This window comes from Chrysoperla carnea, chromosome 3 (genome assembly GCF_905475395.1).
Source record: "Chrysoperla carnea chromosome 3, inChrCarn1.1, whole genome shotgun sequence".
Classification (NCBI taxonomy): domain Eukaryota; kingdom Metazoa; phylum Arthropoda; class Insecta; order Neuroptera; family Chrysopidae; genus Chrysoperla; species Chrysoperla carnea.
Window position 1 is genome coordinate 84,303,893 of NC_058339.1, and position 25,301 is coordinate 84,329,193.

At 30.4% G+C, this 25,301-nt stretch overlaps 3 protein-coding genes across 3 annotated transcripts; all 3 read right to left on the minus strand.

Moving 5' to 3' along the window:
• Positions 1-3,126: 3,126 nt before the first annotated feature.
• On the minus strand, positions 3,127-9,409 carry LOC123295228 (vesicular glutamate transporter 1-like). The gene is made up of 7 exons (XM_044876488.1): positions 9,212-9,409; positions 8,905-9,085; positions 6,271-6,528; positions 5,773-6,210; positions 5,152-5,535; positions 4,789-4,896; positions 3,127-3,831 (listed from the first exon to the last, which is right to left on the minus strand). Exons 1-7 carry the CDS (start codon positions 9,238-9,240, stop codon positions 3,772-3,774), a joined length of 1,458 nt encoding a protein of 485 aa, XP_044732423.1. The 5' UTR covers positions 9,241-9,409; the 3' UTR covers positions 3,127-3,771.
• A 590-nt stretch (positions 9,410-9,999) lies between these two features.
• LOC123295133 (vesicular glutamate transporter 2.2-like) lies at positions 10,000-15,672 on the minus strand. Its single transcript, XM_044876361.1, has 7 exons — positions 15,508-15,672; positions 13,420-13,600; positions 12,387-12,629; positions 11,885-12,316; positions 10,858-11,241; positions 10,685-10,792; positions 10,000-10,301 (listed from the first exon to the last, which is right to left on the minus strand). Exons 1-7 carry the CDS (start codon positions 15,531-15,533, stop codon positions 10,248-10,250), a joined length of 1,428 nt encoding a protein of 475 aa, XP_044732296.1. The 5' UTR covers positions 15,534-15,672; the 3' UTR covers positions 10,000-10,247.
• Positions 15,673-17,290: 1,618 nt separating this feature from the next.
• Positions 17,291-23,363, minus strand: LOC123295063 (probable vesicular glutamate transporter eat-4). The gene is made up of 8 exons (XM_044876275.1): positions 23,092-23,363; positions 22,974-23,022; positions 21,859-22,039; positions 20,901-21,143; positions 20,388-20,825; positions 18,217-18,597; positions 17,655-17,762; positions 17,291-17,444 (listed from the first exon to the last, which is right to left on the minus strand). The coding sequence occupies exons 2-8, from the start codon at positions 22,997-22,999 to the stop codon at positions 17,379-17,381; spliced, it is 1,443 nt and encodes a 480-aa protein (XP_044732210.1). The 5' UTR covers positions 23,000-23,022; positions 23,092-23,363; the 3' UTR covers positions 17,291-17,378.
• Positions 23,364-25,301: the final 1,938 nt, after the last annotated feature.

Genomic DNA, 25,301 nt, shown 5'->3' on the forward strand with positions numbered 1-25,301 from the left:
AATACTGTTGTATTTTCATTTCTCTGTAAAATTAGCCCATACGTGTTGAGAAACGATAAAAGCTTGTAAAAAAATCAACCTGTATAGTTACATACAGAATATAAAATAGATAAATATTTTAATATATTCTTATTAAAGTGATTTTTGTACTGAATTCTTTTGTTATTTTATTTATAATATAAATATTCTTCGGACTCTTATTTTATACTCAGAACTTCGGACTTATAGATGTATAGGGGAAAGTTTAGTGCCAGGGATTCAAGTTTATTTGAACATGTTGAGGTTAGAGAAGTGTGCGATCATGAAAACGCTCTCTGAAAAGAAATCTCATCCGAATTTATCCATAGAATATTATACATAGAGAACGCGAGGGATCTGCGAGCCTGTAAGTGGATGTATATGATGAATGAGAGAGAAGACTGTCAGTTCCCCTGTGTCTTTGTCATAATCATATGTACATATATACTTATTATATGTATAAATAAGAATAACTATATGTATTCGACAAGGGCACATGGGAACTTACTGGCAGTTTTCTCATTAACTCGGTTTTGACCCCCTAGGCAGAAAATTTAGGAAACAACGCATGAAAGATCAACAACATAGATTTCGCATTGAAGGCATGAAACTAACTTTGAAGTTCTCTGAAGTATTTATTAGTAGTTAACGAAATTGTGAGAATCTGTATTTCGTAGGATTTTGAAGAAAACATACTCTGGAAATACCTCAATTGAGGGTAATGGATTAAGACGAAATTTATGATTTATTTATGATTCATTTTGACGTAAAAATCTTCTGAGAAAATTTTATTTATTAGATGCCCCGTCATTATACGAGATGTATTATAATTTTTAATTGGAATAATACGAAAAAAAATATTTAGGAAAACACTAATTTTTTTAAATAAGTAATTTAATACAAACTTATTAATGTACGCCTACTATTTTGTTAGTATAAATGATAAATTTTGTTTGTGTTAGACAGCATATCGGTAAGTTTTCATTCGGCGATATTTCCACTGTAGACTATGGCCATATGGCAAGTTATCAGCCGAGGTGGGACCATATGCAGTTTTAAATACTAAGATAAATTATTTTAATTAATTGCAATTTGACGTAATAATCGTGATCTTACATAATTATATGAAATTAAAGAAAGTCAACTTCTGTTCTATATACTATAAAATTCCAAATATGATGAATTAATTTGTTATGACCTTATAAATAAACTGTCTAAAACCGCATTCATATGTTTAATAGTAAAGGACCAACACATTAATTTTTTGGTTGGCAGAAGTTCTTAGAGCACTGGTTTCTTGCGAATGCACATAGTATATAAAGTTTAGTCCCAAGTTTGTAGCGCTTAAAAATATTGATGCTAAGACAAATTTTTGGTATAGGTATTCATAGAATCATCTAAATAGTCCATTTTCGATGGTCCGACCGTCCGTCCGTCCGTCTGTGAACACGATAACTCAAAAACAAAAAAAGATATCACAGGTCAAGTGGATCTTGGGCCCGTAGGACCATTCTTATAAACCAATAGAGATAAAACAAAAGATTAAATGTAAAAAATGTTCCTTATCAAAAAATAAAACACTTTTGTTTGAAACATTTTCTTGTAAACATCACTGTTTACTCACGAGGGCACACATTAAATGCAAATTTAATAATTTGTATTAATATGGGATTATCAGTTATGTATGTGTGATATGTATAAGTATATGTGTTAATGTGATAGAGTAATCAACACTGTCTATACATGGTATTTCCACAATTAACTCAGTCAATTGTTTGTTTTCACTTGTTTTATTTATCTTTGTTTATGTTTTTCTAAATCATTAATTTGTTTGTGTACTTTCCATCAAATTGTAAACCGGCTACTAAAAAAACTAGGCAGAATTTTACGATGAGATAAATAATTCTTGTTCTTGTGAAAAATATTTTCGTCAATAAAAGATCATAACAAAAACAATTAACAAGAAATTAAATTTTATTAATTAGTTTGTTTTGATTTTATATTTTAACATGAAAAAGATATTAAATTTGATAAGAAAATATTTCATTTATGATGTATTGAACACAAATTTAAAAAACAAATTCATAAATAAATAAACCCAAAAAAATTTGATAATACCCCCACTTTTTTTCATGACTAATATTAATATTGATAACTAATTGATGCCAAATCAATTTTGACCTTTCCAAAAGTCTTATCCAATTTTTAATCGACGATTTTTCCTTTTTATGATTATAACACTAACCTTTAATAGCAATTCAAATTCCCCAATTTTTGATTACTTAATACTTCAAAAAATTATTGTTAAAACTAAGTTTCTTATGGTTCAAAACATAGAAATTTTTCTTTTATTTCTAAGAAGGTAAATAATATTAATAAAGGTAAATTTGATAATTAAGGATGGATGTTTGGCTCACGGTCTATAAACAAAAAGTTGTCGGAAAATAAAATAGAGTTATTTATTTTTTATGAATATCTCATTTGCATCTGCTTTACTTACTTTTTACCGACGTTGATAAGCTCGCAAACATTTATGATTTTTCGCTCTATTTGAACCCTTTTGACTTATTTTGTTTTTCCACATTCAGTCTTCTATATGTGGCTGTTTTGTGGGAAAAATCGGTGACTAACGAAACAGTTAAAAGAAAATCTTAAATAATCATTCTAGTTCTAACTAAAGACCAAGAATTTCACAAATATTACTCTTAATTTTGAAACCACACTAATTTTATTTCAACATTTTTACATGCTTTTATAAGTCGAGATTCAAAATCATTCACCATGAAACTTTGGGTACACAGCCTCTTTATACCTCTATACAGAGGTAGTGTGAAGTTAAATTCAGTTTTTTGTGTACATTAAAATTATATTTAATTTGTTTTATGGAATAATGAGACAAATTCAAGGCTATCTCTAATGCACATCTGACATATGACAGTTTAAAAATAATTGTATGGCCTATTAGTAAAGTCACAACTGTTGAATTTTAAACATATTAAATCGCTATGGGAGTTTAATTATAGATTTTATTAGAATATACAGCAGCATTCTAATTAGGCCAAACTACTTTGTAACGTGAAGTAAATAAACAAAAGTTTCATAGAAAAATTTAATATATAATTTTTGATAACAAAAACAATTTATTTTCAAAACGATACATTTAACATTTACATCGCAAACATAAAGGGGATGTCTTAATCTTAACGGAAGAAGTAGTTTTGAAAGAAAATACGTACCCAGGCTCTGAGTATTTATTGATTCATGAAAAAATGCCGCATTTGGTAGACTTGGTAGCATGTCGATGAAATTTTCAAGCCTTTGCTGCCACTAACGAATCTTTTTATCGAAATTTTCTATGATTATAAAAGCCTCAGACCTTAGTCTCGAAATTTTAGGGTAAAAATTCAATGACAAACTTGAATAAAAACGCTTGATATTAACATGCGCGATGGCCTCCAGTTAGGTCTCAAAAAAAAAGTTGTCAACAAATATAGGTCATTGGCAAAAGTTTTTGGTTAAACTTCTTATTAGATATATTCTTCTACTACTTTACTGTTGAATGAAGGTAAAAGCGTAGACAATTCGGGGAGTTTAAGATATCTTGCTTTGTCGAATTATAACTTTTGAATGTTAAACAAATTTAAATTGATACTAGTCTCATTTTAGTTCATAAATATCTAATCTTACTTTAAGCTCTAAGCGTTACTAAACATTGTCTGAGAATGTTTTGTAATTTTAATATTATTTTATTTTTTATTTCGGATTTTCGACACTATTTTGTCTACTTGTGGTAGAATTTTGTTCGTGTTGATTCTGAAAAATAAAATTAATTAATTTTTACAGAATGAAAAAAATGCATAAGCACTTTCTATAATGAAATAATAAAAACTGCCCGGTGGTAGGTTTAGTAGGTTCAGATTGGACCTAGTTCTCCAGGTTGCTTTTATAGCCAACGTATATCCTAAAAGGTAACAGGTAGAATAACACTTATAGTTAGAAAGTTCATCCTGTTAAGAAAACATTCTTTATGTAAAATTTTTTTTCAAAAATCAGTAGCTTCTTAATTTAAAGTGTTAGTCTATCTCTTACCTTTTGGGATCTTAATTGGCTATTACAGCAACCCCGAGAAATAAGTCCCACCTGATGTCAGAACATGATTTCCCCCATCGACTTTGTGTAAATTTTGTTCTAGTTTTATTTTTATTGGTTAACTACAAAACGAGCTATTAGCCACAGTAGAAAGAATAAAATGGTCCATCCTATATAATGTAGTTCTTACATGTTAGCCCAAAAAACAAGAGTTTTAGACGCAAGGTACGTAAATGTATTATATGCCGATGTTACGATTTTTTGTTTTCGCCTTTCAAAACAAAGTATGAAACATGTTTATAGGAGATGACAAAGATGAAATTAAAATCGACCAAAAAATATGGATCATATAATCATTTTGAACTACTTATTACACGTATATAAGACAGAGAAATCGGACATAGTATTTGACGTCATATACTTTGTTTGCCATCAGCACTCCATGCAAAATTATTTTTTGCTGGAGAGAAATACAAACATATCTGCGATAGCTTTTATGTTTAGCCAAAAAATAACTTTTCTCTACTGTTTGCTACATGAATATGCATTTATTAAAGCAAAACAAATCATCCATATTCCCATTCATTCTGATATTCCTATTTCTGAAATGTGTTTCTACCACGCAGAAAGGATTTGATAAATTGGCTATAAAAAATTTTAATTACAGATAGTTCTCAATACCTCATCTTCCTTTGTTTTTGCCCACGGTTGTACTTCACCAGAACCCCATATCCCGTAAAAGATAATACCAAATAAATGGAATCCGGTCATATAATAAAAAATATATTTCTGAAAATAAAAGAAAGATTGTCTTGAATATAAAAAACAAATAAATTTTCTAGATTTCCTAGTAAAGACTCTGTATAACTTTGATTTTTGAAAGGTTCCATAAGTTTCGCAAAAATTTTGTGAATGACAAAGTAATTATATATTTATAAAATTTATATAGATATTGGAAATATCCCATAAATGGCGTAAAAAAATCAGGAACCTTTAAAAATAAATCAAATTTAAATGAGTCAGTTTCGATCCTGTAATATTTACATTTCCAAAAGTTTTATGACTTCCACCGCCAAAACTCATAAAAGCACCTAGCAAAGATCCAAATAAATTACCAATACACATTGTAACACAAGCATAAATCGGTGCAATATCTAAATGATTAACATAATATCCAGATATTGTAAAACTATAAAATATTATATCCATAACTCGATTATTAATGAGATATGGAATCGAATCTTCCTCCAGCAATAAACCAGGTATGTATGTCAAGATTTCAAAAAATAATCCACCGCAAATGTAATATTTTCGAATGTTTGTGATTGATAAAGATGTTTTACTACTAATTTGATCTGCTAAATATCCAGTAGCTGGTACTGCTATAGTCATTATTGCACTTGGAATCTCCAGTCCAACAGCTGTCATCTAAAAAATAGTGCACGAAATAAAATCGATTTCAATGTAAGTGTTCTATAATTATGCTCTATGCTTCGAAACACGCTTTGCTGTTGATAACAGGTAAATATTTTTTTCAGTAAACGATTTCAATACTTATTCAAGTATAGGAAGTATTATAAGTATTGGACGTGTACTTTTTTCAGTAAACGATTTCAATACTTATTCAAGTATAGGAAGTATTATAAGTATAGGACGTGTACTTACATGAAATAGAACATAGTTAAATTGGGTATAATCAGCTTGAAACAAGTAATATGGATTAAATGATCGACAAAGATAAATTACAAATAGTGCCCAACATGGCGACGATGAGAATATTTTCCTCCAGGGAATTGGTGGTTTAATTTTTGGCACATGAATATGACGTTTTAAATATTCAAATTCCGAATCCGCTATTGTTGGATGAACCTCTGGCCGCTCAAATACAAGCCATATCCATACCAAAAACCAAATAATACCCGCAATACCATAAATTGCAAACAAATGTTCCGCTTCGAAGAGTTTACATGTCAGACTTGAAAAAGCCACACCAAAGCATACACCTGTAAATGAACCGGAATATGCTAAAGTAGACAATGTTGCACGTTCTGTAGGTGTTACCCAATTATATAGAATTCCATGAACAGCAGGAATACTTGCACTCTACAGCCAAAACTTTTATTAAATATTTTCCATCTCCCATATTGTGTTAAACATTGTTACCTGTACTAATCCTTGAAAGAATGCCGCATATCCAAATTCAAATGTAACCCAATTTAATGTAAATGCTTGAACAATTGCCATTATTGAGCTTGCCAATATACAAATTCCAAAAACACGTTGTGCTGGAAATTTATAACTGAGTATTGCAGCTGGAATTTGTACCAATAAGTAAGCCAAAAAAAATGATGCGTTCATGTCATATTCTATATCATAGATTTTATGAAACGTCCTAGCGGTATCATTTTCGGTATCATTGTACTGTTAAGAAAAAAATCCGGAAAGCAAAATGTTTTATCACATTACTTTAAAAAGTATAACTAACAATATACGGGTAGCTAACTCGATAGGAGTTCATACTTTGATTTGATAGCCACTCCTATCGCAAAACAAAAATCTACGATATACTGATTATATTCATTTATGTTATATCCGAAAATTATCGATTAAAGAGTCTTATTAAAAGAGATTTTTTTTTTTAAAACTTAACATAAATATGGAATTAAAATTTAAAAAAAATTTTTCGTCAGATTTTGTATATTTGGGTACTAGTTTTAGCTATTTTCAACAAATTGCACAAAGATTTAAGTCAGTAAGTTCAAATAGTTTTTCAAAATCGTGGAAACGTACATATATATACTAGCTGGGAACTACCCGCTTTGCTGGGCAACATCCCCACTTGCACCCCTCCCTCCACATTTCCTTGCGTTGGATAACAGTTTTGTAATGTACACGCCATGCTCTTTTATTTGATACCCCACTTAGGTATATTTGTAAATATTCGATATTTCCTTCCCACTTTCTCGCTACACCTTTCTACCCTCCGAAGGTTAAAAAAATTTCTAAATGTAATTTAAAACATTCTGAGCAAGTTTTGAACTATTAAAAGCCATAATTGAAAAATATGAATTTTTTATTCATGAACACCCCCGCAACCCCCCTTGTGGGTGGAATTTCGTAAAATCCGTTCTTAGCTGACCTCTACTTGGCAAAAGGAATATTCCTGCCAAATTTCAATTCTCTAGGTCTTATAGTTTCAGAGATATCGTGATGAGTGACTATCTATCTATATCTATAGAAAGTCTCCTATATATATAAGATTATCAATATACTTACCCATCATTAGTTAGCAATTCTTGGATAATATAATAAGCCAAACACTTCCTCTTTAAAATCTTCCGGTTTACGAAAGTTACAGTTTTTTTAACTTTTAGCCTTTTAGAGGTGATTGATATTACGCGCGTTAAATAAAAAAATTAAAAATTGATAAGACTGTGGGACGGAAGGGATGTTTGTTAAATTATTCTTGGTGTGTCTAAAATTTTCTCTATTACTTTTTTCGAAAGTGATGTGTTCTCAAATGACAACGATGACGTCATATTTAAACTAGGGGTCTGAAACGCAGCAAGGAATTTGTCGGATACTATAACCATTTGATAACATTAATAATTGTTAAACAATAAAATATTTTGTCCGACAAAAATACTGCACCGATGAGCTATCTATATCGGCCTGCCTCGAACATGTCGTATATAAGCATTTTTAACCGACTTCAAACAAAAAAGGAGGAGGTTATCAATTTGACTGTATTTTATTTTTGTGTTACCTCAGAACTTTCAAGCGATTTTGATGATTCTTTTTTTTAGTGACAAATTAGTTAGTGTACAGATACACTAAAAATCACAATACAAAAAAACTTTTAACAAAAAGAAAACCGACTTCAAAAAAAACTTTTCCAAAACAAAATAATATGCACCAAAAAGTAAAAAAATAACGATAATAAAATATAGTTAAAATCATTGTTATTTTTGGAGTCGGTGTCAGCCAAGCTAGTGTAGCAAACTGTTCCGTCAGAGTTGTTTCCTTGGCTGACACCGACTTTAAAAATAACAAAAATTTTAACTATTATCGTTATTTTTTTAATTTTTAGTGCATATTAATTTGTTTTGGAAAAGTTTTTCTTTTGAAGTCCGTTTTCTTTTTGTTAAAAGTTTTTTTTTATTGCCTTTTAATACATACGTAGTTAACTTTTGTGAATTGTTAAATAATCATTAATGCTATCAAGTGGTCATAATGTCCGACAAATTCTCTGCTGCATTTCTTCAGACCGTTAGCTTAAATATTCAGCGCTTTCGAAAAAAGTCGTACAAAGAAGTTTGGTAGACTCGCCAATCGGAAGCCACCAAATTTCAAGTATGTATTAATCGTTTTGCAAAACAACCTTTTTGTTCTTGTTTTCTCATAAACTTGTTTATAACTTCAAAAATAATTTGAATTTTGCTTCATTATTTGCTTCGTTAATTCTAAAGATAAAATTTGCAAAAAAAAAAAAAAAAAAAACATTTTAATTTTTTTACACTGACTCTTTAAATACATATTTTAAGGTAGATTTTAAACGCGGCTCAGACTATTCTACAAACGCAAAATAGATTCTCGACTATTTTCAAAATTGTTTAAGATTTAATAAAATGTGACTAATCGAAACATAAATCAAGCACTATCAATTCTGATTTTTTACGAATGACACTTAGATATAAAAAAATCGAGATTTTGTATTTCCAAGTAAACGATAAATAAATCGAAAAATCTAGAGAAAGTTTCCTAACAATTGCGTGTCTCAAACAAACAAATACTCACCATTTCCAAAAAAACTTCATTATCAAAAAAACATAAATCACTACGCATTGCAAATATGATAAAAAATCCCATGTGAATTAAAATTACTAAGGTGTAGCGTTTACTCAATTGAAAACAATTGGGACGCATATAATAGTCTATGTATCTTAATCTTGGACGATTAGGATTAATTAATTCATCCCTGAAAAATAATTAAAAATTTAATCCTACGATATTTTCAAAGTGAAGTCAAATCTGGTTTTTCCAAATCATTTATAAAGAATTAAGATATCTGCAAACAATAAAAAAGTAGTAAATTGTTACTTACTGATCATCAATAATTGTTTCTTCATCCATAATAGCAATAATTTTTTCTAAATTGTCGTAAAAATTTTATTTAATAAATCAAATCAAAAATATTTCCACTTTATACAGAACTAAAACAATATATTATATCAGAACATCTTTCAACAAACGTTGCTCGTCACTATGCTCACATAATTGTTCGGCGTAGTTTGAAGCTACAACAATTGTTTTACTCCGGTACTTCTCCTACTCTTTTAATTTACATATTAATAAATAAGATAATTTAATTTAAAAAGGCTATCATTTTATCTCATCTGTTAAGTTAACAATGTTCAGTTTAGCTCTAAGTCCTATTTTTAATAGAAATAAAAATTGCAACCAATTGCAGCTAAAACGTTAACTGTAATAGCCAGTGTTTTTCATTTCAACGAACCATTGACAATCATTTTGTCAAGCGGCAAGTGGTGTCATAATATAGAACCACGAACCACTGGTCATTAAGCTGTCCTTTGTACGTTTAATTGAGTAAAAGAATATTTTACAAAGCATTTGCACAAAGCTATAATTTTTGGCAAATAAAAATTATTGGAAAATGATCTTTGGTTATAAGAAAAATGTGTTATTTTTTCAATTTTTGGGGGAATTCGATTAGCTAACGCAGCTCTTGCGCTACGAATTTTTTTTATTAGTCAGGTAAGATAGTTGAATTGTATAATTAGAAGTAACAATAGTGTCTAAATATCCATCTATTTATTCAATAATCTGATGAGGTACATTTTAAGCTTGTTGTCGCAGATTTATACTTAAGCAGAGGAGGTCAATAACAAAATAGGGAATTTCGAAACATTAGAATTTATGTTTTAATAAAAATAAAACTATATTCTCACAAAATTTTTAAGCTATTTACAATTATAAATCAATTATTGTCTACTTTCATGTAAGACTAGTTTTAATTTCACAGCTGATAATTTTTTTAAAATTACCTATTCTAAATTCGTAAAAAGTGTAAAACAACTTAAAGTGAAACGCACGATTGTCTAGAAAACCAATTATTTTCCTTATATAGGATTTTCTATACCATTATGCCTGTTTGATGTTGAATTTCCTTCATTCTGAAAAATATCGATTTTATTATTATATAAATTAATTAATGACTCAGTAGAAATTCGATAATTGAAGAGTCAGGGGGAGATTCATAAAATTGATTTTTATCAAAAAGAGGAGAACGTAAGTTATCCGTTATCAGCCCGCTTGGCCCTGCATAATATTATAAGGTATTGAATGTTAGTTTTTGTTATAAATTTATTTTCCACTTCTCTGTAATTTATCATACAATACCAACCACTATGTAGTGCCACTTATGCATAGAAAACGAAACTTTTTTGATGGTAAGTTACAATCAACACAAACTTTAATTTCCCACTTCATTTAAAGTTCTATTCGCAATATGTTCGGGGTAAAAATATTCTATAAAAAAATTTGTTTCTCGCGGTACCTCATTATCGTTTGCTTTTGCCCACGGTTGTACTTCACCAGATCCCCATATTCCATAAAAAACAATACCAAATAAATGAATTGCTGACATGAAATACAAGTATGTTGTCTAAAACAAAAGTAATTTTCAATTTAAAAAAGAAAATAGTAAATTGAATGACTTAAAAACCTTACATTTCCATAGGGCTTACGATAACCACTGTATCCCATCAAGTAAATTCCTAAAAAGAATCCAAGTAAATTGGAAATAGCCATTGTTACACACGCATATATCGGTGCAATATCCAAATGATTTACGAAATAGCCAGACATTGTAAAACTATAGCAGATCAAATCTAGAACTTTATTGTCTACTATGTATGGCCATGAATCTTCTGTCAGGAACAAACCAGGTATAAAGGCAATAATTTCGAAAAATAATCCTCCACAAATATAATATTTTCGAATTTCTGTGATAGATAAGGATGTTCTTTGGCTGATCCGATCGGCTAAAAGTCCACTGGCTGGTATCACAATAGTCATTACCAAACTTGGCAATTCAACTGACAATGGTTTATTCTAAAACAAATTTATATTACCCATAATACTGCGGTCTTTAAGACTGTGGATGCTGCCGTTCTTAGCAATTTTTTCAAAATGGCAGTCAATTTTTAAATAATGGAATACATTGGCGTTAGAAATATCATTTCCGCATTTTTAGATCATGGTAAGTCGAATAAAACCACTTGGTTTCTGATCCAACCTTTCGTTAAACGTAGATATCTTTTTTGCTAAAATATTAACTAACTATATTGTCTATATACGTGGCGTTATATCTGTCATGTTAAATTTCGGATAGATAAATCGAAATTTCATGACTTCCACCCTGGATCTCGGGTTATTTACGCGTTTCAAACAACGTTAAAATTGACCGAAAATCAGATTTCCTGTCCAAACTTTAAGTCAGAATAAACCAGATTTTATTCCACTCGCCTTGACAAAATTATACGAAAATGATATTTCGTTCGTCAATTTATGTTTATTTTGTTTGGAGAAGGTCGCGCTTTGGAAGCTATTATGGAATCCAAACACACGCTTGCATCACAAAAAAATTCGAACACTACAGATAATATTACAAGAAACTTTATATGCAATGTTTCAGAGCTGTTCAAAAATACAGCAGTTCTACATCTCTCATATTTCAGAGCAACGTTCTACTTACATCGTAATAAATATATTGTAAATAATCGGCTTGGAACAAGTAATATGAGTTGGATGATCTACATAGGTACACCACAAAAATTGCCCAACATGGCATCGATGTAAATATTTTTCGCCATTGAATTGGTGGTTTGGTTTTAGGTACTTCTATATGTCGTTTTAAATATTCAAATTCCGAATCTGCAATTGTTGGATGATCTTCTGGTCGTTCAAATACCAACCATATCCATGCCAAATACCAAATAATACCAGCAGTACCATATAACGCCAACAAATGTTCCTCTTCAAAGTCACCACATACCAAACTTGAGAAAACTACTCCAAAAAGAACACCCGAAAATGTACCAGAATATGCTATGGTCGTCAATGTTGCCCGCTCAGAAGGTGGCGCCCACTCATACAGTATACCAAAAACTGCAGGAATACTTGCACTCTATAGTAAAACTTTTTTCAATTGAAAATGTTTTCTATTCGGTCATGCCTTAACATTAAACATACCTTACCTGTGCTAATCCTTGAAAGAATGCAGCATAACCAAATTCAAAAGACACCCAATTTAGAGAAAATGATTCCATAATTGCTGTAATTGAGCTAGCTAATATACAAATTCCAAAAACTCGCTGTGATGGGTATTTATAACTGAGAATTGCAGCAGGAATTTGTACCAAAAGATAAGCTATACTAAACCACACTTCCATTTGTCCTTGTATTTCATACATTTTACCAGTGTGTGTATCATTTGGATACTGCAAAAAAAAAAAAAAAAATCGTGAGCAGCAAACCTTTCACTCTAACGTCAGATTTTTGTCTTTTTATTTAAATGAAATATTTGCAAAAAATGTGCTACCAAAAAACTGAAATTTATTTTATCATAGAATGAATATCTCTCTGTACGGTTTACGATAAATTAATTATTAAAAACAGCCATTGTTACATGGTGGTATATGAAGAAGTCGTAATAAATGTTGGGTTTTTAGTCAATAAGTGCTTTTAAAAATGATACCATTTTCATAAAAAACTGAAAATTGATAACTTCAAAACGCATTTCTTCAAAACTAACAGATACAGATTATTAAGCACCCAGCCTAATTTAGTAAAGCATTTGGGGGCAATAAAATAGCCCCAAACTCCATTGAGCCAAATAACTCAATTTTTAAATCAAGATTTTAAGTGTAACGGGGAGAAAATTTCAGACATCCTCAAAAATAGTATTCGTATTATATTCTTGTGAGAAATATGACTAAAAAATTTTGTATTTGGGTGATTTATAAAGGTCTCTACGACCAAATAAATCAAAACAATTTAAACTCATTATATGGAACATCAGAGGATATTTCCATAATATTAACCTTGATCGAAAGCTTCAAGCATTTTTGCTTTATTTTCATACTTAAATTATTGTGTTTAATCAAGAGAAATTATAATAAATCGGAAAAAAATTATCTTCAATTCATAAGGTTAAAAAAATTGAATCTTGATTGATAGGTTTAAATATAATTACAGAAACAAGGCGTGCCATAGAAATTAAATACTTACAAGTTTTTGAAGTACTTCCAAATTAAAGAAGCAAACATTACTTCGCATTGCAAATATAATTAAAAATCCAATATGAGCTAGAATTGCTAAGGTATAACGTTTACTCAAATTGAAACAATTGGGACGGATGTGATGGTCAATATATCTTAATCTAGGACGAGTTGGATTAATTAATTCATCCCTGCAAAATAAAATAAATAAGTATAAATATTACGTATGACTAGTGCCTAGTATCAAGGCGATAGTAAGATCCTTTTTTTCTTGGCAAGCTATTTCTTGGAATAATTCTGATCACTCATTTTTTACACAAACGGTCCACTTGTAAAGGTTTCAAAGCTACTGTAAACACTCCTTTGGAGACCATAAAAGCAGAAAATTTTAAGAGGACAGCTTTTATCTGTCACGACTACGTAGAGCGTCTTATAATCAAATCGTTTTTAACTACCGCAAACGTTTTCGCTGAGTCACGATTACCTTAAATACATGTTTTTATGCAAATCGGAACGAAAATTTAATTTTTGAATTTTTACGTTTTTTTTACAAAAATCGAGTAAATTTGAATTACAGAGCTGTATTGTTAGGCCCTGGACGGCGTTATCCTTAAAAACGTGGTTTCTAGCACACTAAGTCAATCAAAAATTAGAATTATTAAGTAATTATATTTTTAATAATGTTATAACCTAAATTGTAATAGTAACATGGTTTGATTTATTTAGCTGGTCAGCAAAAATTAATATTTAAAATTTACGTCACAATATTTTATATTTTGACCTAAATGTTTTATATTTAAAGGCAAGCTAAATATTCAAAATTCATACGGTGATTATTACAACTGAAAGTTTAACTATTAACGTAAATAATAATTCAACAAATAAAGTGATATTTTCTAAAATTAAAAAATCGTATTAATCTATAAAGGATTCATAAAGTCTCTCCTTTCAAAATATAAAGACTTTTGGTGGCAGCATCTTCCCTGGACCCTTAACCAAGGCAGTTACATAACAGTATATTCCAAATTGGATTTGAGCATCACGGCTTTGGGAAACGTTTGTTGAAAACCATTAATCAGATTGCTTTATAACCCTCGGGATCGTTTTCGCTGGATCATAATTAGCTTAAATTCATGTTTTTTTTTTCAAATCGGACAGATAAATATAATTTTATTTAAAATAAATTTCTTAGGTTATTTGGACCCAATTACCTATTACACGTCCATTTCAATGCCAGAGATATATTTTCAAAAATTAGCCTGCACATTTTTCTGGTTCGAGTTTCAAGGCTATTGGGGACGATGTCTTGGAATAAATCAGATCTGTTTTTAGTTTCGGCAGTGTTTTTGCTGTCATTTCGTAATTCTAATTAAAAAGAATACATATTTTTCAATTTTTCCCGATTTTTTTTTTTTTTTTTTTTGTACATTTTGTGCATAAAACTGTAACATAGTCGTTTTCCAAAGACATATTTTTGTTGGCAGTGTTTTTCTGTGGCACCAGACGAATCTCAACCATTTTTTATCAAACAACACATTTTATGTTTCTCAGATAGAACAGATAGATAGAACTAATACTTAAAAAAAAGCGTTTTTTGTCTTAAAATTTTATCAGTATGCGAAAAAAATGAGTCGATATACTTTTTTGTGGAGCATAACTGTACCGAACTTGATACATTTCAGGTCGAGTTTGTAACACAGTTTCAGTAAAACACGCCGTTTATTCAGTAAAACACGCAAAAAATTCTTAAGCCTAAATATTTTTTTTATAGCCGTTCCAGTCTTATGGCCTTTTAATTTGTTGACCCAATTTCTAGTTTTCTAGTGATGTTTTATTGAACATTGACAACAATTACTTGATAAGTCGATTCATGATATCTTTGTTAAACTACGGGGAGAATAAAATTGCTACAATTTGAAAATAAAAATAAAATTTGGAAGCGTATAAGAAGATATTTTTTTACACATTTTTAATCACACTGATAACATACTTGCCATTTATATTAATTTGGTTGTGATAATCGATTAACTTATTTTAAATCGCATTATAAAAACTAATAAAACTGTATCAAATTTCACAAAACTCTTAAGATACTTACTGATCATCAATAAATCTTGAATCCATTTTTGAGACTTTAAGTAAATTATAAAAAAACAAAGTTAATAAACGAATCACAAATTCACAAACAACAAAATTATGTCAGAGCTCCGTCATACCGCGTTATAAATGAATGATGTTGCTACTACATGACCGGCTCGCATTAATTTTTATACTAAGTTCAAAATTAAGATTATAAAAAATTGTTTATCTATTATCATCTCGCGGTCTAAGCAATATGTGTATTAATAAATAAGGTCACTTAAGCTTGAATGGCTAGGAATACGCCTAAAGTTAGCAATATCCAGTGTCATTGATAATGAAACTTTATACAAATTATATATCGGATGTTTATGAAAGGTCCCTTCAGCGGTCCTTGACCACCACCTAAATAGACTTATGATTTAATAAAATTAAACAAAAGGAACTTTTTTTTTCGTTTAAAATTTCGTTTCAAAGCATATAGATTCAAAAAAAACGGAAAAAAGTTCTCAGTATAAGATTACTTTCGGAAAATAAATTTACATACCCCTATATTAGATTCAATCAATTAACCAAATTTTGGTGTCCAATACTTGAATATCGATATCCAGGCAGTGAAAAAAATGGTTCAGAGGTATCGGTAAATCATTAATGATAGTGAATCAAATATTATAAATGAATAATGTCTCTGAATAGCCAAATGGAACACAGAATGTGAAAATAATTCAACCATATACCAGAGTTGGTAACTCATCTCATTGAAGGATGTGACAAAGATTTGTAGCGTAACTATTCTGGCTTGCGTGTCAACCGCAGAGAGATCGTTTTCTACACTTCATGGGTAACTTGAATTAAAAAAAGATCCTAAATAAATTTATTTATTGTAAAATGTATACTGACGTTTAATTTGATTTGAATTTTAAAAATTTCATCAAACTTGGTTCAGTAGTTTATAGTCTACATGTGACACTGTGATGTGTAAATAATCGCACATTTACTTTAGTAATTTTTATGAGCGAACAAACTAACATTTTTCATACTCCGATTCGCACTTTGGTGAACAAACTTTTTTTTCACCAATTTTTAACTCGGATGAAATTTAAAATTTTTCGAGACCTAGATTTGAAAAGCGAAACTAACTCAAACTGAGGGATGTTGCTCTATTTGAGGACTACATGTACATTATTCCAACAAAATGTGTGCTTGCTTATACAGAGTGATTTTTTAAAAAGTTCCCAAAAAAAATTTTTTTTAAACGGATTGTAATATCCATAAACGTTAAAATACGGGGCTTTCTTATTACATCGGGGGCCATGAAATGTGATTCGTTTTATTTTGGGATGGTGTCTTTTAGATCAAACGATGAATAACTTTGGTTTTTTTTTTAAATGGACCCACTTATTTTTTGTAGTAGTGGAAATTTTTTTATCTGAAAATACCGAAAGTAAGGTTTTTTTTTTGTAGTATAGAGAGCCAAAATCTGCTACAAAAAGTTTATATTTCTGTTTAAAAAAAAACCTAATGTTTGCACCTCTTTGACCTTAAAGGTACCCGAAAATAAAACTGCGCGCATGTATTTCATTTCTCCTGAAAATAAGAAAAGTCTTCCATATTCTACCTTTTTTTAGAATTTTAATCCCTTTTTGAAAAAATTATCTGTATAATTTAAAAAAAAATCAATTTTTTCAATGTTATAAATCACCGTTAATAACTATAATGAAAAATAAAGTTGTATTATAATCAAAATTTATTGCAAAAAAATATTTATCTACAAGTTATGTACATAATTTACAAATAAACAAATGAAATTATAGGTCCAATTTTCTTTCCAACTCTCTCTATATGTAATATTCTTCAATGAGTTCGTGGTTTAGAGTAAAAAAAATTTTGTCATAGGGGATTTTCAATACCATTATGCCGATTTCTTGTTGAATCCTGGCTCGAATTTTGATCGTTCTGTAAAATAAAAATGTATAATTTTACTATAAATGTTAATCAATAGAAAACTCTCTATATCGAATCTCTATACCGAAAATTCGCGATATTTCCTTATAGTAAAACAATTCCCAGACTCGAATCGTTGACACAGCTAGGTTAAAATACTGCATGCAGATAGGAACAATTAGAGATTTTCGAAATAGAGAGTTTCTTCATAATTAATAATACCTCATCATCATTTGTTTTAGCCCACGGTTGTATATCACCAGATCCCCAAATTCCATAAAATATAACGGCGAATATATGAAATACTGACATGATAGCGAAGAAAATTTGCTAAACAAAAAATTAAGTAATGCTATAAAAATAAAAATTGAATTCATTACAGTTATTCTTTGTCCTACCAAATAAGCAATGTAACTCTTTAGCTTTATAATAATAGCTAAGTTTATTGACAGAAGTATTCCTCAAAAGATTCAATGTTAGCCATAATGGCTGCACTCAGACCCTTGCGAAGAAATTATCCAAGGGAGGGGTTCAAACTTTTGTTCGCCATGTTAGGCCATAAAGTCAATAAAAACAAGACAACATTTAATTAGGTCAAAATATGATATTTTGTCACTTTTTTTCATGGAGTTAATTCTGAGAAGTACAGAAAAAAACTTTTCCAAAAATCTGTACGTATCAACCGCAATGTATATTGAGGGAGTAAAACCAAGCGAGACCAAGACAAGTTATATATAGACAAAGACCTGGGCTCGATGGATTTGGTTTTGCTTTTACTACTTACAATTCCAAATGGCTTGTGACTAGAGCCATGTGACAGGAACCCTCCCACGAGTGTTCCAAATAAATTACTAATGCTTATTGTAATACAAGCATACATTGGTGCAATATCCAAATGATTTACAAAATATCCTGATATTGTAAAACTGTAGCATATCATATCTAAAATTTCAGTATCGAGCAGAAACGGCAATGAATTTTTATCCAGGAATAAGCTAGGTACATATGCTATAAGCTCAATTAATAAACCACCACAAATGTAATATTTTCGAATCTGTGTATTCGATAATGATGTTTTGGAACTTATTAAATCGGCCAAATATCCACTGGCTGGTACAATGATAACCATTACTAAAGCTGGAATTTCATATGCCACAACGTTTTCCTGAAATGTATTTATTATAGTTCATAATAAATTAGTGATTTCACTGGTCAACACAAATTTTGCCACAGAAGCATGTTAATTTGAAGTTATATTCCACCGGTGAATAATTTTTTCTCCCGAAAAAAATTACGCCATCAGAAAATACCATTAATTCCTCCTCAAAAGTCATTTTGAATTTTTCAAAAATCTTTTTCATAGAAATAGAATAGGTTATATATAAATAAATAAGTATAGAATTAATTATATAATTATACATAAATATTTCTATTAGTAGTAATACAATGTGTGGGTATTTTAACAATAATAAATGTCATATGATTTCTCGAAGAGCAAAAAGGATATTGAAATGATTCAAAAAGTATTTTAAAGGAAGAGGGAAGGAAAAGAAAATCTTCCAATTTTTCATATGAAATAATGAATTGCATAATGGTTACAGAATTTCGAATATAACCAAAAAACGAATTTTTCCTTATTTGAGCCAAAAATATTTCGAAAACCTTATGTATTAGAGAAATTCTGAATTCGAATTCGAATTCATTTCCCTCAAAAACTATAAGAAATGTCCATCGCATCAATGTGGCAAAAAAAATCAAATTTTTTTTACCAGTGTTTTTGTTTCTATTAATTACTGCATTTGTAACGGGTCTTAAATAGTTTTGAACATTTGAACATTTGAGATCGATTTTGTTTTGGACATGACAAATCAAGATGCAGTTTTTTTTTTAATTAGATTCTGGATGCCAATTATAAAATTTTTGAACTATTTTGTTTATATAAAATTCATGACAAATCCACAAATTAATTAGTTGATAAATAGTTACCCAAATCTGGTGACCAGGACGATCTGGTTGTATACCTCTTTTCCAAGATTATCGCTAAATTGGTTTTCATCCAACATAGCTACTCGGAGGTTTTTAAAGTCACTGATCACAAATATGATATCTAAAATACGTCTCGGTGAACCAGGATTCCCCAGTTGTAGAGCTCGTTTTCCGGATTTTCACATAATGTGTCACAAATTGCATCTAAATGGAGGTTTTCGAGGAGGTTTCGCTGATAACCAATATGATGTCTCAATAATTTTGTGAAAAATTTTGAAGATGAGGTATAAAACCAGAGAAGCCTGGTCTCAAGTTATGTCGAAGTTTTTTAGGCATCATATTTATGATCAGCGATTTCAAAAGCCCTTGTGTTACAAACTTTGGTCGATTTGTTTATTATTTACCAAGTAATATGTTTTTGCACATACGAAAATGGATACTGGCGATGCCAAAAAAATTTTCATGTATTTTATAGAATCAAAATATATTACAAATTTTATAATTCACTTTCTGAATCGAATTCAAAAAACCGCATCTAGATCTGTCTTACCTAAAAAAAATCCATCATGGATCTAGAAAATCGGGGCAAAATTGAACTTTATTTTGAAATATTCTATATAGTTCTCATTTATCATCTTGTATATATGGAAAAAAATTGGGGAATTAACAACAATGGCCAAAAACATTTCAACTTAAGTTAAAATACATCCCTTTACTTAAGTTAGGTTAGAGTCGCTGTCCTGGAGTGGTACGCACTTAGAACAAACGGCTCGTTGTGATACCAAAAAAGGGTTGGCCAACCCAAAGCCACTACTCCATGAACAATTTGGAGCTGTTTAGGAACAGTGCTTTGATACTAACGGATTTAAAGTCGGAAAGATCGTCAAAGAAAGACTGGCTCAAGTGAAGTTACCTCCTCGTGGCAAGAGCTGTGCAGTGACAGAGAAAATGGGACATAAATTTACTTACATGAACGTGAATATAATTAATTTGACTATAATCTGCTTGGAACAGATAAAACGAATTGAATGAACTGCATAGATATACCACAAATAACGCCCAACATGGCATCGATGAAAATATTTTCTTCCATTGAATTGGTGGTTTAATTTTAGGCACTTCTATATGACGTTTTAAATATTCAAATTCCGAATCTTCAATTGTTGGATGATCCTCTGGGCGTTCAAATACTAACCATATCCACGTCAAATACCATATAATACCTGCAGCTCCATAAAACGCTAAAAAATGTTCCTGTTCAAAGTAAGAACATGCATGATATGAAAACGCTGTTCCAAAAAGTACACCCATAAATGTACCAGAATATGCTATGGTAGTTAAAGTTGCTCGTTCTGTAGATGGTGCCCATGTATACAGCATGCCATGAATTGCAGGAAAAGTTGCACTCTTTAATCAATTTTTTTTTTTTTTACTTTAATAAATATTTATTTTATATGCGATATTATATTAGGTATACCTTACCTGTGCTAATCCTTGAAAGAATGCAGCATATCCAAATTCAAAAGTCACCCAGTTGAATGTCACTGATTGAATAATTGCCATAATTGAACTTGCTAAAATGCAAATTCCAAAAAATAATTGCGATGGATATTTATAAGCGATGATTCCAGCAGGAATTTGTACAATGAAATAGGCTAATAAAAAACTTGCATCCATAGTCCTTTCAATGTCCCAAATTCTATAAAAATCTGTACCATTTGGATACTATAATAATATAAAATTTAAATAATAAATTAAAAATGTAATTTTTTTGGTTACGGAACCCTAAACTCACACTTGAAACATGAGAACTGAGAAAAACCAAGAACATTCTCGATCAAATTGTATTTCAAACAAACAAAATCATCCGCTTAGGATCTAGGATGACACAGACAAACACACAGGCACGTTAAACGTGTATCACCCCTTTTTAAATCGAGCGATTAGGGCATATTTCAGTGAATGACCGAAACACATTGTCAGATGAGTCATAAACTGGAGGTTCATAACCCCAATTAGAAGGCTACGAAATCTTCAAGTCAATCGGAGGGATGTTATACACCCACAAAGTTTTTACAAAAATTAGAGGTAAAACAAAATTTGATGGTAAGTGGAAAATAGGTTCATCGCTACTTCCATCCCATCTGACCATGTTTTTTACGACGCATCTGGAATTCAATTTTATATCCACCCCTTGCCTTGGGGTTACAAAACTTGCCTTGGTGAAATACGACATATAGTTTTTGGCTTAAGTCTGTCATTTCGCACGGATTTTGCCCATCTGTCTGTCGGAAAACCATTTATAGACTATTATTGAAATATTTTTAGAAGGGAAGTAGGCGTTAAAAATATCACATTGCTCAGTGAGGCTACCGTGAGACGCTGTTTTTAGTGGTTAACATCTATAATTACATAATTATAATAATCTATAAATACTCACAAGTTTTTCAATTTTTTCTATATTAAAAAAGCATAAATTACTACGCATTGCAAATATAATTAAAAATCCAATATGGGCCAAAATTGCTAATGTGTAGCGTTTGCTTAATTTGAAACAATTTGGACGCATGTGAAGATCAATATATCTTAATTCTGGGCGATTAGGATTAATCAATGTATGCCTGAAAAAAAATTAACCTTATTAACGAAAAATTATCAGAAAGAAAAATATCCTTAAATAAAAAAGTAAGCTCTGCATTTATAATAAAGGTAAGAACGGAACAAAGTTCCTATCGGGTGTCCCATGGCATCTCTCGTTTTGTTTATACCCTACATCTGCGTGTAAATCTCTGTTATTAGTTCTTTAAAAAAATTTACTATAGAAACTTCATTTACTGCCACAATACTAGAATATAGTTGTTTCTGTTCAACAGTAAATGTGTTTAATTTTTAACACGCGAACTAAAAAAGGGGTGTTATAAGTTTGACCACTATGTGTGTCTGTCTGTCTGTCTGTGGCATCGTAGCGCCTAAATGGGTGAACCGATTTTAATTTTTTGTTTCGTTTAAAAGGTAATTTAATGGAAAGTGTTCTTAGTTATGTTTCAAGTGCAAGTTTAGAGTTCCGTCAGCGAAAAAAAAAACAATGATCTTCAAAATCGGCTCAGTTTGGATAAGGCTTTAAGGAAAAAGCTAATTTAATAGAGAGTGAGTGTTATTAAATAGGTTTCAGGTCGAGTTTAGGATTCCATAACCGAAAATTGGTCGAGGATTTTTAAAATTTCACTTGTATATTATTGTATAGCTATAAAACGGTCAATATTTTTTGTTTTTCTTTAGTTTTTTGAAAAATTCTATACTATCTCTTCTATGAGTTAGAAGCGGTCAATTGACTTCTATTTCCCATGGTATAATTGTATTATAATATCCTTAATTTACAAAAATTAGGAATTTTTAACTCTCTATCTTCGGCAATTTCAGTTAAATAGCTTTTCGCAGACCCTAATGACTGGGTCGCAGGGTCCTTGGAACTTCGAACTTGCTCTGTCAGGGCCTACATTGATAAACAATTCGATTTTATAGATTAAATCATCGAAAAAAAATTTCACTACTTACTGATCACTAGAAAATCTTTCAGCCATGATGGATGATTTTTTTGAGTTTTCTGATATAAATTTAAAAAAAAAAATTATTATGCCTATTATTAATTTAAAGTTCCATTAACACAAATTACATCAGAGTTAAATAATAACAGTAAACAATGTATCCACTCTTAGCACATTAATAAGCAAGCTTTGTTTACAACAGCTTAAAAATAATTAATTTTACTCGCTTCAATTATCTTGTGTAGGTTTTTAATGCTGTGGCCAGGCAAGATGTTGCAATCAAACACCAAACAACAACAAAGATAGGCAAGTATAAAATGAATTATACAATAGTATACGATAATGTATGCGATTTATTGCAATGTTATATACCTACTGTTTGATATTTTCATTGTTATTTTTTGTTCGCCTTCGTGCCTGGCCGAAGCATAACGCATTCAATGATAATGCACTTGACACAATTGTATAGTCAGTTATATGAACTAATTGAGCCATTCAACCTTATAACTAAGTCATATTGTACTTTTTTTGCAAAAAACAACAATTTTCGTTAGTTTTCGATTAAAAAAACTAGACATTTAATTTTTGTATTTTATTTATCTGGGATAAAATTTGTTCCGAATTTAAGTTCCCAAAATATCAGATTCACTGCGCAAAGAATGTCAACCTGTGCCAATCTCTTCAATCGATAAAAACTTGTTTTTATGGATTAAATTCGATTAAAGCAATTTAAAATCGCGTAATATGATATAATGGAAATAAACAGACATTTAATTAAATCTGATTTTTGGGTCAAAAGTACTTTAGTACATTATTTTTATATAAATTGCAAAATAAATTTTCCTTTTTATTTCAATTTTTTTTTCTCGTGTTTATTTAATGTCGCTCTGACAACCCAGGTCCTTGGCGACTACACATAAATACAATGTTTGGATGAACTTAGTAGGTCTGTTGGTCTGTTTTGGAATCGGATCCAGATAACTGTCCGATTTTTTCAACGGGCGGAATGTTGAACTCCTCGGTAATTCTGTTTCTTAACTTTGTGAATTTTGTTTTGGACCCTCTATTTGGTAAGTTGTTGTAACGATTTGTCAGCTTGGACCTGGTCACGATTGGATTCAGGCTGCATTCATCAAACACCTCCTTTAAGGAGTCTGCGGTGACATTTTTGTCAAAAAGGTTTTGGAGATGATCGAAGTCGTATTTGTATTTTGCCGGGTTTTTCAAGATCACTTTATTTATTATAGGGGGAATTATAAATGTTGTTGCAGGACTACGATCTCTGCCAGTTTTGACCTTTTTGGGGTTGGCTTTTTTCAAGTTGCTGGGTGCCGTTCATGCGGCCTTGAACGTGTCTATTTTCATTGACATGTCAAAAGAAGATGTTAAGGAGACGTTTCGAGTACGGATGTTGTGTTGGCCTCAGTGGTTTGTTTCTTGCAGGTGGAGAAGGGTGGAGCATGATCGATGAGCTTGCTGCGTTGCCCAAGCTTGCGGTACCTGTGTCTTCTGTTGTTGTTGAAGTACTGTTGGTGAGGAGCAGGTTTTGCGGCGAAGGGGGGGGGGGGGTTCGTTGACGGAAAAGGGCTAACGTCAGACGCTGTGTTTATTTTGATCCCTGGGCAGTATTTAGCTAGATGCCCCCTTGCCTTTATAACAATTGTTTCTAGGATTGTCCCTTAATTAAAAATATTAAATCATTAAAATTATTATTTATTAACTTTTCCCTGAGGATCTCGATATGTCAGCTTTACAGGGACCAAATATACCTGAGGCAAAACCATTTGCACTCCGTTTCTTAAATATGTATAAATTAAATGAAATTTTCTCGAGAATAAAAATTGAGCAAATCAATCGTCGACATTATAGTTTGTTCATGTATAACCTGTAGATATTATAAAAGTTTTTGCTTTTGAACAGTTTTCCAAAAATAATTTATCCTTTTAAATTCTTAGCCTTTTCGTGTAGTTTGAAGTAGAAATTTTTTTCATTTTTAAAAATCAATAATTTGTTTTTGTTGTTCATAACAAAAACATTAAAGTAAGTAATAACGAAAGCTTTTCTCAGAACTGTTTTTGCACAATGTTTATTAGCAAAAAATTTTTTAAAAGAAAGTAACAGATAATAGATTTTTCTAAGTATCGTAATTGTTTTCCTACATCATTTGTCGGCTTTGTAATCTTTTTTAATCAGAAAAAAATGAAATTATTTCTCTGAATCACACATAAGGTTATGATTGTTTTGAATAAAGTTTGCTTGGCCTTGTGAACTTGATAAATAGAATGATGTGATGTTTTTTGATTTATTATATTGCTTCAACAAAATATCCTCAGGAACA